This window comes from Pangasianodon hypophthalmus, chromosome 18 (assembly GCF_027358585.1).
Source record: "Pangasianodon hypophthalmus isolate fPanHyp1 chromosome 18, fPanHyp1.pri, whole genome shotgun sequence".
Lineage (NCBI taxonomy): Eukaryota > Metazoa > Chordata > Actinopteri > Siluriformes > Pangasiidae > Pangasianodon > Pangasianodon hypophthalmus.
Genome location: NC_069727.1, coordinates 9,467,329 through 9,485,598, shown reverse-complemented (window position 1 = coordinate 9,485,598; position 18,270 = coordinate 9,467,329). Strand labels below are relative to the sequence as shown.

At 38.2% G+C, this 18,270-nt stretch overlaps 3 protein-coding genes across 3 annotated transcripts; 1 reads left to right on the top strand and 2 right to left on the bottom strand.

The window, feature by feature from the left end:
* Positions 1-314: 314 nt before the first annotated feature.
* rhno1 (RAD9-HUS1-RAD1 interacting nuclear orphan 1) lies at positions 315-2,848 on the bottom strand. The gene is made up of 2 exons (XM_034313223.2): positions 2,672-2,848; positions 315-1,695 (listed from the first exon to the last, which is right to left on the bottom strand). The coding sequence occupies exons 1-2, from the start codon at positions 2,846-2,848 to the stop codon at positions 979-981; spliced, it is 894 nt and encodes a 297-aa protein (XP_034169114.2). The 3' UTR covers positions 315-978.
* A 1,247-nt stretch (positions 2,849-4,095) lies between these two features.
* On the top strand, positions 4,096-10,040 carry foxm1 (forkhead box M1). Its single transcript, XM_026923557.3, has 8 exons — positions 4,096-4,498; positions 4,613-4,761; positions 5,060-5,251; positions 5,441-5,569; positions 5,684-5,743; positions 6,041-6,092; positions 6,542-6,726; positions 6,803-10,040. Exons 1-8 carry the CDS (start codon positions 4,096-4,098, stop codon positions 7,487-7,489), a joined length of 1,857 nt encoding a protein of 618 aa, XP_026779358.2. The 3' UTR covers positions 7,490-10,040.
* Positions 9,859-17,743, bottom strand: si:ch73-352p4.8 (cystine/glutamate transporter). Its single transcript, XM_034312992.2, has 12 exons — positions 17,457-17,743; positions 15,544-15,670; positions 15,086-15,201; positions 14,529-14,654; positions 14,332-14,431; positions 14,169-14,213; positions 13,951-14,074; positions 13,734-13,837; positions 13,524-13,620; positions 12,187-12,336; positions 11,824-12,001; positions 9,859-11,348 (listed from the first exon to the last, which is right to left on the bottom strand). Exons 1-12 carry the CDS (start codon positions 17,662-17,664, stop codon positions 11,284-11,286), a joined length of 1,440 nt encoding a protein of 479 aa, XP_034168883.2. The 5' UTR covers positions 17,665-17,743; the 3' UTR covers positions 9,859-11,283.
* Positions 17,744-18,270: the final 527 nt, after the last annotated feature.

Genomic DNA, 18,270 nt, shown 5'->3' with positions numbered 1-18,270 from the left:
AGGAATTGTGGGAAAATTAAAGTAGAAGTCAGAGAGAAGTTAAAGTACCCTTATTATTTCGACAAGATCATATATAATTATTTTTTAATGTAAAAACAATATATAAAATACATATATTTATAATAAAGAACCCTTATTACTTCGACAAGATCACTTAATTATTTTATGTAAAAACATAGAAAATTTATAATATTAAAAATAATATATATATTACTTCTACTAGAACAGCACCAACAAAAACAACTACTATTACTAGTAATCCTACTGTATTATAGAAGAAGAAGAAGAGAAAATATACAGTACAAATAGCAACGAACTGTTACACAGACTTTACTATTTAACAAACAAGATCTGAGCATATTTCATCTAAAAATCTCACTTTTTAAGAAAAACAAAAACAAAAAGAAAAAACCGAATGGAGCACACAGTAATCATACATTATACGTTTTAGTGGCAGCGTTCTCTAGTGGGAACATTCTCCTTTCTAGAGCATTCACCTCTGTTGCACTATTTATTAAACAGCTGAACTGACCCATGTTTGAATCCTTCATGACTGAAATCAACCTTGCTGAAGAAACATTCAGCAAGTAAGAACAGTAAGTACTTAATAGATGCTGTAATACAAATTAAGTGTAGTACACAAAGTTCCCAGGGAAACAGGACATTCTGGACACAATCTTTCATCAGCTGTGTAAGCAACGTGCTGCTGAGGCTGTAGGAGGTGAAACATGATAATATTTCAATTTGTAAATTTGTACCAAATCCATTTAAGCAACATTAATGCATTTGATGATAAGAGTACAGTACTGATAAAAAAAAACAACAACTCATATTTAATCCAAGAAGCTATTTTCAAACTTTGACACCCATGAAATAAACAATCATTCTCTCTCTCTTTTTTATGTACATTCATGTATGTGGTCCATCAAATGTCAAAACAGATGTTAAAAAGAATGAAAAAATAGATATTTTTTCCATTCACACAACTTCTGGCCATTGATTGCTGATCATGGCGTCAGTGTCAAGGAGGTGACCTCGCTCTGTAAGTAATCTCATCAGTTTTTTCCTCCTTCTCCAAGTCACTTTCAGCCCATAGTCACTCTCTGGTGTGTCTCTCACTAACACGTTTTCATTTCTCGGTGGAGTTCTTGGTTGATTTGGGGAAAAGAGGAGGCTGAGAATGGAAGACGAAGCAGGGTGTTCACAGCGTCGCATTTCTGGGGTCTCTATGTGAGGAGGAGTGAGAGCGCTTCTAGTGTCAGGCGTGGATGTACGTGCTGTAACAGAGCCTGGTGTTGACAGTTTCCCAGCCGCAAAACCAATGTGTTTGGGGGTTACTGTAGCTCCTGAAGTACTCGCGTTATGCCTCCATGTGCTTAGAGAAGTCGGCCTTGGCGTATCATCACGGCTGACTGGAGAAATGGTTCCGTCACTGTGACCTTGAGGAGGTCTCATTTCTGGAGAATCCCCAACATGTGACACAGCGCTCTTTTTACCGAGACCTCGGCGACATCTCAGTGGAACTGAGTTACTTGTATCAAATAACAAACTAGGGTATTTACAGACAGCTGATCTTCTAACTTGAGTTGAAAGCGATATTCTGTTTAAGGTGCTTGTGGGGAGCTGATTCTTCTTCTTACTTTGCCCACCACATCTGACTGCTGTATCTTCCAGTGAGGTAAACTGAGGAGACACCTACAGCAGATAAAAACATATTCCTCAACGACACACTTACAAAATTGTAAAACCATTTTGTTTACTATTTTTTAGATTACTAAAATCGCTAAAATACCTCTTCTTATGTATTTACAGTTCCATAATGCAAACCAAAATAGAATGTTGTTTACAAATAATGTACATATAGACAAACTACTTAATTAGTTTGGGCTGACAAACTATTTAATTAGTTAGTTTAATTAGTTTGGCCTGCATTTACTTTCTTCATGCACAACTGACCACCACTGTTTGTCTCACCCTCACATTTCTTCATTCTTCATTTTAAACTCTCTTTTTAGATATTCACAAGTAAGAAAAGCAGCCATTTCTTTCACGACTACTCACTGTCACTGCTTCTTTTTGTCTGCATTATTAATAGAAACTATATTATTTTGCAAATGCACAAAAGTTTAGTTTCGTGCTATGACCAAATACAACTTCTTTATATAAGAATTCAATTATTTAAGAAATACCCCTGCTGAAGGGGGAAAAAAAAAAAAATCAGAGAATTTGTATGGGTTTTAATGGTTATAATGGGGATTGTATTGGTTTTAATGGAAACTATAATGGTTCCTGTGGGTCTCTACTGGTAATCTGTTGCTTTCTACTGGTGGTATGTTATGTCTAGTGGATACCATTAAGGACCAATAATGGTAATGGTTTTAACGGTTAGCTGACGGTTTATTTATAGTGGAAACCATTAGAATTTCTGTGTTTATTTCTATTGTTTTTTTTTTCAGCAGGGACATTATTTTCTATTATAAAACTCTATTCTACTTGATTATTTTCTAAGTGGAAATCTTCCTTCTTCATATACCCTAATTTGTAATGTAAAATGCCAATGATCGTGGTGAATTAATAATATCTAAATTAGTCTATGACGTGGTCTAGCGACTTTCTGAGCGTGCTTTAGCTACTTTCCCCTGAAAAGAGTTTGAAGCAGTGCTCCATTTACCCAAGAATGAACTGCGACGCCTTGTCGTGATTGCTCTGATGCAAAGGACCTTGGATTAATTGCGCTTCGTAACTGTAGTCCATAATCGTGTCTGGATCCACTTCTGGGTTGTTCTACAAACAGCAGCTGAGATTTCAGTGGATTCAGCAGCGTCCTTTTCCGCCTACCGCGAGGCATCAGACTTCATCATAGCCCTGTTTCCAAAGGGGAACAAAACCGCGCGCGCGTCGTTAAGAACCTGTAAACAAGCAATAAACTCTAAATATACACACAGCCTTAATAGCCAACATACTGTTTAAACTACTCGCGTTCGCTTCCAGACAAACTTGTAAATCAGTGTTGCTCAAATGCCGGACATTTCTTCTTTAATAAGCAGCTTTCCAAGTCAATTTTCCTTCGCTTTACTGAGCTATACTTCCGTGTCTCCTCTGATTGGTTCGCTACAGCACCCTGACCTGCGCTTATTGGTCAGATCATGATCACGTGACCGATATTGATAGGTCTGCGCCAAAATTCAAACTGTCTTGGTGAAGAAGACGGAAGTGGCGACTTTCATCCTCTCAGTCAATGAAGTTACGGTTTTACAACGGCGAGATAAAAAAAAGGACGTATGATAAATTGAGAACTGACATAATATGAAGGTTTGCTTGCCTTAATATTAACTGGGTTGCTTGGTTACCAATAATTGTGTTCTCTAGTCACATTTTGCGACTGTTTTATAAATGTAGCCATTGAGCAAGTACCTAGCTAGGTCCTTTGTGTTAGCATTGACTGCACATGAATAGCTAGAATGTAATGTGGCTGGTTTAAATCAATGCATCTGCAAAAATATCGTCCTACTTTAATCAAAATGTAGCGACGGTAGACTAGATCAGTAGCTAGGTGCATAAAATAGCAATATTAGCAATCTGGTAAGCAATCTAATGTGAATTAGCGGTGTATTTAGCAAGCAGTCCTACTGCGGATGCTGGCTGAGTAGATAATATTAGACAAAACATGAGTTAATGTCAGTATATTTGTAATTTCTTATCTGTTTAGCACATTAGACCCAGTAGATGATGTGACTGCACTGTGATCAGTTTTAACGGTATTGTGTTCTAGAAGTAAGACGTCACTAAAATAGTTGATATTCAAAAGGGGTGTAGGTTAAGTGGAAAACTAGCCATATAACTCTCGGTCGAAGTGAAAGGTCAACAAAATTTCAAGGTATGTGATAAATAAATGGAAATACTGACTCTTAAATCTAATTCTGTTTGAGAGCACTGTACACATTTCAGCTTGGGTTAGTTAACATTAAGTAGTGAAGTGAGTTGGCATCAATCCACTGACTGATATGTCAGTCACATTATAAATATGGTTTCATTTCTAAGATAATATATGTTATAACCTTACTTGATATTTATTATCCAGGGATCCGGTCGGCTATGAACAGGATGAGGGAGAGTCCCAGGAGGCCGATAATCCTCAAGAGGAGGAAACTGCCATTTCAGAGAAATGAAGCTGAAGGGCCACAGAGCAAATCTGCTACGGCACCAGGAGCGCAGTCCTTTCCAGATGGCATCTGCATCATGGACCATCCCACAATGCCGGACACGCAAGTGGTCGTCATACCAAAAACCGCAGATCTTCAGAGTGTCATTGATGTGCTGACTGCCAAGGGGAAGGAACACGGCGCACAGGGGCCAAACAAGTTTATCTTGCTGAGCGGAAGCAATGGAGCGGAGGATGGAGTCGAAGCCCTCAGCCATGCCACATCAGAGTGTAAAAACAACCTCGGATCTGAAGCATGTGTAGCCGGAGACGCCAAACCTCTCCCAACCAGCAGATGTATGTGTTCACTTGTATATCATTTTTATATATATATATAAAAATAATCCCTTCACTTGGTGTTTATGGCTGCCTGTATTCCATTGTTCATTCTGCCATTTGCATTATTGACAGTGAAAAATGAACCAGACTGCAGTCCGTTAGATGACAGCCTGACAAACATCCAGTGGTTGGGGAGAATGAACACACATGTCGCTGGTGCTGAGCCAGCAAAGAAAGATTCCAATAAAGAGAATTTAGATGGCTGTGTACAGCTTCCAGAGGTATAGTTTATTTATTGTTCTTGCTATGCTCAGTTTTAGAGTTGCTGCATCTCATTTCGCAGCTGCGAATGCACATGTGACAAAATAAACCTTTGAATCTTCAGTCTGTATCATTCCACCAGAGGTCTAGAGTCATACATGCTTCCTTAAAGTACACTTTAAATAAAAGCCATTTAATCATTGTTTATTACAGTTAACTTTGCATCAGCAAGACGACGACTCTTTAGACACCTCTAAGCAGTGTAGATTCCTAAATTTTCTTTAGTTATTAAAAACGAGTTCCTGTTATATGCTTTAGCCACAGCATGCAGAGGACGAAGTGAGTGCAGTGAAGGGCCCTTTGTCAGAAAGACCACCTTACTCCTATATGGCCATGATCCAGTTTGCGATCAACAGCAAGAAAAATAAGAAGATGACTCTGAAGGAAATCTATAACTGGATAGAGGACCATTTCCCCTACTTCCGAAATGTAGCTAAACCGGGTTGGAAGGTAAGTAACTGACTGTATCTTTGCGGTGTACTGTTTATTTTTTGTTTTAATATCAAATCAAAAATAATGATAGCAAATGTTGTAACATTTTTATCATTACAGGGCAGAAATCATGCAGAATGTTCATCACTGTGATTACCGTATGTCTTACCTGCTTTTTTTTTTTTTTTTTCCCCTGAACCTCATTAGAACTCCATTCGCCATAACCTCTCCTTGCATGATATGTTCGTCCGAGAGAGCACACCAGATGGCAAGATCTCTTACTGGACCATTAAGCCTGAGGCAAACCGCTGTCTCACATTAGACCAGGTGTATAAGGTAAGCATATAGGCAGGAATCTTCTCTGCATTTTAAACCACTTTTATGGCTTTTGCTTATCTCACATTTCTTTACAAATGTGGCCACACCTCTTGTTCCCCTACCCTGCTACAGCCTGCGATTGATCCAGCGGCCCCCTCTTACCCACAAACCATGCAAGTCTGTTACCAACAAGTAAGACTTTTTTTTTTTTTAAACTTCCCTCTGTCCATGCCTCCTCACACTGCAGTCAGACAGGGAGGACACATGGCGCTTCACCGTCTCCAAAAGATCACACTTATTTTATTCCAGGATTTGCCAGGGTCAGGCAGGAAGAGAGCAGGAAGCATGTTCATGTCTACACTATGTCTTGTCTCGGGTTTTGATTAATTATCTTGGCATCCTCTTCAGTTCAGGCTGAATTCTCTGTAAAGGAAAACTGCATATGTGGCTTACAGAGTTGGGAAACTGACAAGTTTTGTGTCTTTACAGCAACAGAAGCGAGTTATGCCTGATCCTAAGAAAGCTACACCTTGCACCGCAGGTAAACATGCAACCTGCACCATAACAGCTCTAGTACAATACAGCTTTGCTAATAATATCAACAAAATGACATGGACACCATATGGACATCTTGTTTCTCAAATATTCAGACGTATATAGTATCTTGATCAAGTATTCAAGTATTGAATATTTGATCAAAAATCAAGTAGTTTGGTATTATTCACAAGACCACTGAAAGCGTTCAATTTTTCCTAATATTTTGATCCAAATTCTTTCACACTTTTGCAATGACGAATTTTGAATGCTTGTGAATCAGCACACACAATGACCTGTGGGAAAATTCAGGGTTAAACCCCGTAATTATTTTACATTTGGTATATCAGCACTGTAAATTAGATCTTAAATAATATTTGACATACCATTGAAAATGATTTGAGAGATAGAGAGCATACATAAAGCCAAATAAAAAAAAAAAAATTCTGTTTCCAGAGAGGAAAATGAAGCCTCTCCTGCCTCGTACGGACTCGTACCTAGTGCCCATTCAGCTTCCTCTGACTCCTTCGCTCTTCTTGCCCTCCCCGGCTGCGCTCCCTCTGTCTACCCCTCAGCAGAGTTCCAGTGCCTCCAATCCCATCTCCAAAGCGGGGTGCAAGAGGCTTTGCATCGCTCCCAAGGTAAATTCTGCTCATATGGAAACTGATGATAAACCTAAGAGAGGTAACTCAGCTGCTTTGGTATGTTTTTTAAAAGGTTCTGAAGAGTGAATCCAGCTCTACAGTGACGTCTACCCCAGTCCCTGAAGTGAAGGAAGAGCGCGTGTGCGTACCCGTCAGTGCCGAATCCTGCAGCAGCAAACGGAAGGAGATGAGCAGCTCGCGTCGTAAGCAGCGTCTAGTCCCGCCTTCCACCGAGGAGCCTGTCCTGCTCTTCCCAGACAGCACGTTCTTCGACTCTGGAGTGGCCTCGGACATCTCCGTCTTCCAGGAAGTGGAGCTAGAGGCAGAGCCCCGGCGTGACCCCCAGCTGGAAAGTGAAACCTTTAAAACGCCCATCAAAGGGAGCCACCCGGCTTCCTCCACACCCAGCAAGGCCCTGGAGCCATGGAGGATCACGCCGCTGGGCAAAGGGAGCCGCAGCGTGCTGGATTTCAGCCCGATCCGCACACCGCAGCGGAACGAGCACAGTGGTTTGAGCTTCAGCAGCACGCCCTTCAAAGAGCTGCCGCTATTCAGTTCACCCCGTGAGCTGCTCACTTCCTGTTCTCGAGAGCAGCAGACGGGAACCGCTAACCGCTCGCTCACCGAGGGCCTCGTGCTGGACACCATGAACGACAGCCTAAGTAAAATCCTGGTGGACATCAGCTTCTCGGGGCTGGAGGATGACGACCTGGGCATGGCCAACCTCAGCTGGTCGCAGTTTATTCCTGAGCTGAAATAAGCCACATCGCATCCTTTTTTCTATTCAAGCTGCTCACACGCTTTTTCACTGCCTCAGTGTCTCTGGGTTTTTTTTCCCCTTGCTAATATATGCAGACATTTTACCCTACTTTTAATATCTGACCCTCAGCTACACTGCTTTTTGTGCAACAGCCTGTCAACCTATTTTCAGACGTCAGGTTTGTCAGGTTTTTTATTTTTTTGGTTACTCTCTTTAATCTGTTAGGATTAAAGAGCATTGCTTGAGTAAGATTGTCATGGCTGTCCACCCTGAAGCACAACGACTTGGACGTAAGCACCATCAGCCAGTCATAGTTCATTTCCAAGCTAAAAAAAAAAACCTGGACACATTCCTACATAAGCTGCTCATGCTGATTTCACTGCCTCTGCTTCTTTCACATGTGCATGTATTTTCATTCTCACTGCTTTTTTGTGTAACTCCCTGTCTGTTTTCTGTATGTATGTCAAGTTAGAGTGTATTTATCACTCCAGTTCTGAAAGACAGAAGGAGTGATGAGTGAGAAACCGTCAAAGGAATGTATTTAGTAATTGACTGATTTGCACAATTTGTAATATATATATGTATATGTATATGTATTTAGGTGTTTTAAAATGTGTAAATTGAGTACTTAGATTTAACAGAATCCCCACGTAGACACTACTGCATGTGAACTTCGTAACCCAATGCATTGATGGGAATGAAAGACCTGCAATTCAAGCTGATAGTTTATTTTGTGTGGGAGCAACACAATGGAACAAATCTGTTAACAAGTCCTCATATTCAGTAGCATAGAACTGAGATTTATATTTTTACCTTATGACTTTAACAATCTTGTTTTGGCACTTGGTTGCTCATATGCCAGCAGCTTACTACTGTATTTATGGTGCAGGAATTATAGTTTCTCTAGGGCTGGGTGATGCAAAGTAAAATCGGTTTACAGGGAGACACAATGCCACAACAAACTGATATGAAGCACATCGAATTTTCATCTAATGTACACAAAGAAATCTGGACCCATTGCAAAACACAACGCTGGTAAAAATCTAGGCTACAGATTTGCGTAAAAGCTTGAATTATTGAATTACGCCAATCCTCTCGGACAAAACATTAACTTAAAAATACCTTCTTTTTTTATTTTGTTTTAATTACTTGCTAGGGTTTCATATAGTTCACAGAGTAGCAGTTGTTACATGGTGTGCTGGATCATCTGAAATCACATTCAAGTTCATATAATAAATAATAATATGTTTGTGCACATCACCCAGCCCTGGACTCTTGCATGCATTGGCTTTCAATTAAAACATTTTTGGCTGTTCGTTATGATCATCACAGTCTATGTGTATTGTTAAAAAAAAAATCTTATAAAAGACTATAAAAAAAATCCACTTCAGCTCCTTGATTTATGCTTTTAGGCTTATTGATTTATTTATTTTTTTTCCACCAACATTTGATACAAATATACATTTCTGCATGTCATTAAACCTCTCTACTATATAAAACATTTAAAATATGTTTTTCCCTTTAGGAATTTGGGATTTGAAATTTGGGAACAGAATTAGAAACTTAAAATTTTTGGTTGTCAGCCTTTTCTGCCTATATTCCATCTTCTGTATATGCATCAATAAAAAAAAGACAAAACCCCTCTCCCTTACTCGAAACTGATTACTGGAGGTGTAAAGGCAGTTGTTAAACTCAAGAAACATTGAAAGATTTTGTGGTATCCATGCCCCATCATTTAAGAGTCCCATCTTATGTAAGAAATAAAGCATGATGGGACATGCTGTTATATTAGTCTTATTGATGTTATATTGAATTATTAAATCAATCCACACCGGGGTGGTGTGATACGACACCAAGCAGAGTTACTGTTAAAGTGGATTATTTTCCTATTTCAGCATGGCCTGAAGTGTTTTATTCCTCTAATACCACAGCGATTAGCTTGCGCAGGATTACAATTTTTAATTTATTAATGAACGTCACCCTTTTCATTTTTTAGAAGCTATAATCAATCATTTGGTTTTTCTCTCTTGACTTTAACAAGACAAAAAATGCAGCTTGATAAGTAACCAACAAACTGGGAACTCCTCTGTCTTCAAGACGCGATACAGTGATAGAAGAAATGATAATGTATTAGAAGTTCATTAATATGAAGCTATCATTCAAATTACAGCTGGAACTGCAGTCAGTGTCATGCTGTTGTAGGAAATTAATCCACACCTTCACACTTGAGAATGTGGTATAAACAAATTCAGAGCTTATATTATGTACCTTTGAATAAGGAATTCATGAATGCGCTGTAGAAAAGCATATTTTTCATGCAAATGTTTACTGACTTGCAACAACAGCCTTCAGTAATTACAAACAGCCTCACTGATTAATGTTTTTATTAAAATTGTATGTAAATGTTTTCGTAGGCCAAACCGAACTAAAGACGACGTGGTGAGCCATTGCAGAGAGTCCTCATTTTCTACAGCTCAATTTCTATTGTCTTAATTGAATAACTGGTCTTATTTGCCTTGAATTTTGGATTTGTGTTGGCTTGCTTTCTTTAATTATAAATTTTTTCTCACACATTTAATATTTCTCTAATTAATGCCATTCAAATGAAATGACTATGTTTCACAAAATTTGGTAAAATTTGTGTATGAAATCGAAATAAATCAGCTATCTACACTTGATAGTGTAACCCATGTATAAAACTGTAGTAACTTCATACTAGTTATATGATTTGAAGCCTATTTCCTTATATGGAAATTTGCACAATACGAAGCTGTTGTTTTTTTCAAGAAAATTTCAGGAATACCAAAATGTAAATGCTCCTATGAGCAATGTATGAAAGAATTCATTCGTATCTAGCTTGACAAATTATTATTATTATAGCCCATTATTAGTAAATTTTGCGTTTGCTCAGTAAAGAGAAAAGTGTCTTGTCAATATAAATCACACACAGCCTTTTACCTACATTTGACTAAAAAATATTCTAGAACATGTGTTTTTATTTATTTAGTTGTCTTATTCATTACTAATCCATTTCCTAATAGTATAAAGTTTTAATAAAGATGTAAAATATAAAGTTTTAATTCTGGTAACAACAGTTATTTTAAGTTTTTATTTTTGGGATTTTTATATTTTTTAAATATTTTTTTAAACAAACCAAATATTTGAGTCTACACAACTGCTTTGAATAATAATTAAAGAATTATGAAATCTGCATTAACAGAAAGTCCATAATGTGTGTGTAACTGAAAAAAGGTTTACTCTTACTCTCTTTTTTCTCTCACAGTGTACTGTCACTATCATTTTGTCATTGAAGATATTGCATTACTTATCAGAAGACTGAAAGGGAAAGTCCAGGGACTTGCCAGAATGCAATGCCCTTGTGTAACACTACATTTCTGATTCACAGTCCATTTTTGATGATAAAATTACTCTCACTAAATGACAATTAAATTGACACTACTGTCATAGTTAAATGCCTAGTGATTGCTGGTTAGCATTACATGGTTAGTATTTGCGTTTGCTTGTAGTTGCATGAGTATGAATCAACAGAGCTGCTACACAGTCTATACAGGCTCTACAGGCACCTTGTTGAAGGCCAGGTTACTCTCTCTACTACTGTTACTCTATTATTACTCTGAACATTTGTTCACATGTTGTTGAGAACCAGTTGATAGGCTTGTTCATGGCAGTCAGTTGAGAGGTTGTTGGATGCTTTGTTGACAATTTTAGGGGGTCTTAATGCAGACTATGGAGCTGAAGTGTTTACTGCCCCTTAGTGCAATGTTTGTGCTCCTTCAGTAGGTCTGAACCTCTTGCTGTATCACCTCCAACAAGATCTGAAGTTGTTTACTGCAGTAATCTGAACAGAGCAAGAGAAGAAACAAACATGAGTGTTTTGGGTAAAACTGCTGGTTATTACATACATCACCAAATACTAGTTTAAAAGTTAATGGTAATAGTGAAATATTAATAGTATACGAAAACATCCATGTTTATAAAATGGATGCAAATTTTGGAAGAGCACTAAGAGCTTAAAATTGTCCCCAGATTTAAATGAGGGTGTGAATGTATGTGTATGTGTGTGTGTATGTGTGTGTGTGTGTGTGTGTGTGTGTGTGTGTGGAAGGTGCCCTGCAATTGATAGGTGTCCCAGCCGGAGTGTATTCCCACCTCAAAACCAGTGTTTCCGGGACAGGCTCAGCATTCTCTATGACCCTGACCAGGATAAAGTGTTTACTGGAGATGAATGAGTGAATGAAGTGTGTGCTTGGACAGCAATCATGGCCAGCAATAATACATTTACATTTGGCCGAGAAAGGAAAGGCGTAACTCACTGAAGGCTTTTCTCCAACGGGTCGGTACATATGAGTGCTTTATGGTCAGGTAGTACACTGGGATTCCAGTGAGAGTAACAGCGAAACTACAACCTGTGTTCCAGGGGTCTGAATACAGAGACAGACCCACGATAAAGAAACACACCACTGTGAAGATCACAGGAACAGCCAGAGGAACCTAGGCTCACATAAAAAAGAGATAATTTGTAAAATCAAACCAAGGTAAATAAAACTAATAGTATTTGGCTTTTGTCTTCTCGGTAGAACAGATAACATAATCCATTTTTTTCAAACAAGATCATTAAAATATCATTAATAGCTGATATAAAAAGACTATAGCCATAGTTAATTACAGCTATAAACCTTAAATGCTCTTGGATGGTCTGGGAATCGATAGCGATGGACGAGAAGCCCCAGTGTTACCACGGCAATGAAGAACCAGCGTGAGAAGGAAGCGAAGTTGATCAGTTGATAAATTTCTCCTCTTGCCAACATGATAATCATTAGAGGGGACTATAAAAATAACAACTGATATGTCAGGGATAAAACACAAAGGGATGTGCTGTTATAGGAAAATAATCAACGATGGGGTTATGGTATGCAGCTGATGTCAAGCAGAGTTACTGTTACTACCCTGAAGTTGACTATTTTCCAGTAACTGCATGTTGTGAAATGTTTTGTTCCTCTTACATCACAGCAATTTGCCAATAATTGCAATTTTTAATTTATTAAAGAACAACAGGTCATATGTTTTATCCATTTATAGTTACATTAAACGCTGTGGATCATTTGTGAACCAAGATAGGTCCTGTTATCACTGTTATACCACAGCGTGGATAAATGCTCGTATCTGATTGGTCAGAAGGTGTATGTTATTTTGTTATAACACCAAAGCTATATTAATGTGCTCGTTCTAATACTTTATTGGTTTTTTTTATACGAATAGCTCAGACACGTGGACTTATATGGTGGCTGCTCCATATAATCTAAGACTAATAACAAAAATAATAAAAAATAGATTTTGTGTACAATGTAAGTGAGAACAGGAACTAACTTGTTTCTCGGACGCTCCACCACATTAACTCTAACTATAAACTGTTAAAATGTGCAGTTCATTAATTAATTAATTTTGTAATCATTGGCAAATCGCTGTATAAATTGCACACACAAATACACACAACACAAATAACACACAGCAGACCATGCTGTTATATGAAAACAAACCCCCCCAGCCAACAAAACCCCCTTGTAATTAGGACTGTTACAAAGCTCTGACGCTGATACTGATTCCTTCCAAAAACATTAAATAAAGTCTCCTCACAAAAAAACCTCAATATATCAACAATCACAGACTATTTAATTATTATTTTAAAATCTGTTTATGTGGCATGTCCTTCATACAAGTCCCTGTCTAAGTTGTTACTATAGAAGTGATAATGTATTAAAATGAGTGCTATAGAGAATGAACCTTTTGACCAATCAGAATTGAGTATTCAGCAGCACTTCAGTATAAGACGAAGGTATGATCAAGAATGAATGAATGAATGAACGAAAGAATGAAAGTAACAACAAAAACAGTCTGGAACATATTTCCAGGTTTCCTTGGAGAAAAAGGCAATAACAGTAAAAGGAGCCACATGTAATATCTGAAATATATTTTACTCAATAGAAGCAGCAATTATACAGCAAAAATACATTACCAGCAATAGTACAGCAGGCATTGGTGTCTTTCTTCGTATATGTATCATGGAAAACAGAGCTGGCCATTGTCCCTCTCTGGCTGCCACAAATAACATTCTACACACACACACACACACACACGCACAAATGCATTGTGTAATTAAATTCTGAGGAAACTGATTAACCAGACATGATGTTGTATTTACGTTTACTTCTACCAGACTTTATACCTAGGGACTGCAAAGATCCCCCCATTCATGGCCCCAAGACAGGACAAGGCCACCAGTAAGGGCACCAGTGATGCCATCCTGGGCAGGACTTTGCTGGCAAAAGTCTGTGTGCCGTACAGAAAAAGAAACTGACTGAGAATGATTTGATCATTGCTAATTAAAAAAAAATCACAGCAGCTCTTGACATTGTTAAAATAGAAATTCCATTAACACTGACCACTGCTACGGCATCGGATATCAGCAGCTCGTCTTCAGTCATCATAGTATAATATGCTACATTCACTAGCACATATAATGTAGTAACTGTGACCATGGACAAAATGATGGCCAGGGGAATGTTTCTGGCAAATACAAGAAACAAGTGTAATTACAAAAGTAAGAACTGATGTGGTAATGCAATCAGATCTTTTTTTTTTCTTTCCCAGTTTTACACACCTTTTTGGATTGATAACCTCCTCGGTCACAAAGTTTAATGCAAACCTGAAAGCAAAGGCAAAGATTTCTGATTACATTTAGTCTCTAAAATGAGGCAACTATAAAATGAGCTGTGATTCAGATTTATTTTCTTAATATTCTGAGAAAAAATGTTATTACCCACCATCCAGAATAGGCATAAAGTCCTGAGTAGAAGGCTAAAGGCAGCTTTGTCAGTGTGAGCTGCTCCGAGTTAAAAAAATTCTGGAAGTTTTCAGTTCGCCCTGAAGAGGGAGTAAAAACAAAGTTTAGAACATTCGGTTCACTATAGCTGGATCACACAATTATAATAATCATAGTTCAGTATCAAATCTTTGCTACCTTTGGCCAGGGCCATAATTCCTGGGACAATGATCAGAACCAGAGCAAAGAGCTTAATGATCAAGAGGAAGACCTGTGTACGAGAGGCCAGCGATACACTCCAGCAGTTCACTGCCACCAAAAATGCTGAAACAGCAGAAAATTATTTTCAAAAGGGCTCAAGACTTAATCATTTCAAAAGGGTTCAAGTTAGAAATCAGTATGTCACTGCTTATTATGGGTTAGATGTTATTCCTCTTCAGAAACGGCTTTATCCTGGTCAGGGTTGAGGTGGATCCGGAGCCTGTCTCAGGAGAACACTGGGCGTGAGGTGGGGATACACCCTGAATGGGACACCTGTCCATCACATAGTACGATGCACACACACACAAACATTAGCACCTTGGGGCAATTCAGTGTAGCCAACCAGCCAGCATGTTTTTGGGAGGTGGGAGGAAAACAGAGGAAGCCCACATGGATATGGGAAGAACTGTGGAGAGTCAAAGCTACACACTGCACCACTGTTCAGTTAGATGTTGGCATAGTAGAAATATAATTTGTATACAAATTTCACTCACTCAGTCCAAGAAAACTGGTCAATTTGATTAATGGTAGAGGAGCTGGGCACGGTGTGAAAAAGGGTTCTACGACATAGTGTCCAAAAGCCAGGGCAATATACGCAGTCACTGCAGGTCTGCAAAGAGAAGAGCAACAGAACCATGCTTAGCCCTGACTTTCCCAAGTGACAAGGGATGCTGGAGTGACACAAAAATCAAACTTTTATGTCATTCATTAACACTGAGTCTGCATACTTATTAAATCAGCAAGGCATTAATGAAGCATGGACACGAAATAAGTTGTTCTTACGCACCCATTAAAGCAATAGTTTTTTAGCATCAATAGTGTATCTCGGACACTACTGGCTCTTTCCCTGACTTCCTGTTTCACAACATCCAGAATCAAATCATGGCTCTCAGTCCATTTCATGGGCTTTTTAAGGCAGTATGAATTAGAATGCAAACAGACACAAGCTGACCTGATGAAAATGAACTCAGACCAAAGCCTCAGGAAAGCAGGAAGTGGCCCAAGGGTCTCAAGTAAATATGTGTAATGGGCACCAGACTTTTTGAAACTGGTACCCAACTCAGCATAGCACAAGGCACCTGAATTAAAGGAGACACAAGACAAGACAGATGCACATTAAAGAAGGGGTTCAGTGATTTTTGATTCAGAATTTTTTCTCCTCACATCCTGACATCTGACATTAAACTAAATGTTCAGGGAAAACAACAGTCTCTGTGGCTGCCCCAGGCTTTGTAAATAAGGGGGAAAAAGAGATGATCACGCAGGATTTAACCAATCAGCAAAAGGAAGCGTTCTAACTGCCTGTCAGTCAGGTTTGCGTTTCCACAGCACACTTGGGGAAAATCATATTACAAACTTAACTTTGAGTAGCTACCTTCAAAAATGATGCAGCTCTACCCTGATAAAATCTGCTGTACCTCAGTTTATGTTAAACCAATTTTCACGAAATCTTTTTTTTTACATTTATTTTATTAAGCCTAGCCTAATTCCCGGAAACTTCCAGTAAAGCAGTGGGATGTAGACTTGTGTATGGCTCAGCAGAAATGATCATAACATCTATTACACATACTGAATATCTGCAATAACAAAAGTACATTAAATAGAAAACATATCCTTTACAACATGTTCATAAATTGATCAACAATGTTAGCTAAAAAAACCCTACAACACTTTTAATATTGCTTAATTGAAATATACTGTGTGTATTTCTTTTACATATTACAATGCTTTTAACAATGCCGTCATAATATTCGACTTTGAAAATGCTGTATAGAGATTGAAAGGGACAGAAATAAACAGAACTTAACATGGGGCAAGATGTAAAAAATGAGGGTTGTATAACCCAACACATATAGCCCTACGGAGTTATGAAATTATCACTGGAGGATATGCTCATTAGGTTTGTTTATGACTCATCAGGCTAGACTTTGCTCATTATTAGTATTTTTATTAATTTATAAATGACAGAAATAATTTGTACCTTTGTATATGCATGTTGTATAAGCTCATGTTCAATATTAACCTAATTAAAAAGGTTACGAATTCATGTTCCCTGGGGCTTAAAAAAACACCTTTGCAACTTCAAATCACATGCAGTTTTTACGTGGGTATTTTTTACTCTCTCATAATTTGATAAAAGTCTGACATTTCCAAAGAGCTAGTAAATTTTATCTGGCATTATATAGCCCTGTGGTTTTTTGGTTTATGGCAGTATTTTATAAACTTTATTCAAATGTAGTTGCTGATTAGTTTTAGTCATAGCTTTAACATTGCACTGGACTTTGACTTACTACTCTTATATGGACACACTGCCATACTCAGTGGACAGATTTTCTAATCTTCTCTCAGGTTCAGGAATCTTTCCCCATGCATGAATCCTGCTATTGTTCTCTATTTTGTGCCCTTTATGGCTTTTGCCTATTATTATTATTATTATTATTATTATAAAGCCCTGTGGTTTAATTTCAATCTACATTCATCTACACTAATACTGTCAAAACTACTAGCCACCAATTTAATATCTTTACATCCCAGTACTGTAACTCACATGGATAGGACACATCATGAGGCTATCATCACATCCATAATGCAACACACTAATAAACATGGTATTGGAGTATATACTGTATATTTCTTATTGGTATACAATTTTAGTAATTTGTTTTTGTACTCAATGTACTCAATAATATCAAAACTGAATGAAAGAAAGATTGTTATCAGTATAAGTGGTAATATGGGGTTAAGCCATTTAATTTTCTCAGGTGTGATAATTAAAAAAACATCTAGAGGTTCTCCTTGTTGCATACTCGTATGTACAGTAATGTATTGTTAAACATCATACTGGTAAAAGTTTTTGAAGCATACCTAACGTGGAGAGGAGTCCACAGAGCGCCCAGATGAGCAGGGAGAGTCCCACACTGCCTGTATTGATGTGCACTCCTTTGGGAGCGATGAAGATCCCACTTCCCACCATGGTGCCCACGATGAAAGAGACTGCAGGCACCAGACTAATGCTGCGTCTCAGGTGAACCCGATCTTCCTTCCCTTCATCCTCCGCTTTCTGGCCCGCCATCTCTGATTTAGTTCCCCTCACAACTGACGTGCACCTCCTCAGAGAGAGCAGAATCTCCTGCTGTTGAGCTGAGAAACAAGCCAACTGCTTTCCTCACAGAGGAGGTGAACTTGTGGTTGGGGTTAGAGGGAGGGGTGGGGGTGGGGGTGGGTTGTGGGGGTATACACAAATATTTATTCATGAATAAATGAATCAAAAACTTTTTTTTTGTCCCTTTCATGTCCCAAGTATGAAAAGATTTTATGTGTGTGCAGTCTTCTTTGTTTTTCCTCTCTTAATCTTTCTGACTCTCTGCTTTGCTGTTAATTGTAGAAGTACAATAAGGCACTTTTGTTCTTTCAGCCGTAACTAAAAGGCAGAGGGGCCGCGAAGCATCATGGTAATTCGTATGCCTAGTGTACGTTACGTAACTTTTAAAACCTCAGAATCACTGTTATGGTCACACAGTACAAGTATATTAAATAAGTTCATTTTTGCCAGGTAAAAAAAAAAGGAAAAAAATTGCAAAAAACTTAATAAAGTTGCTTCAAACTTATGACTAAAGATCCCAAAAGTCTGATGTATTATCTCAACATTCTGACTTATTATCTCAAAATATTTACTTAC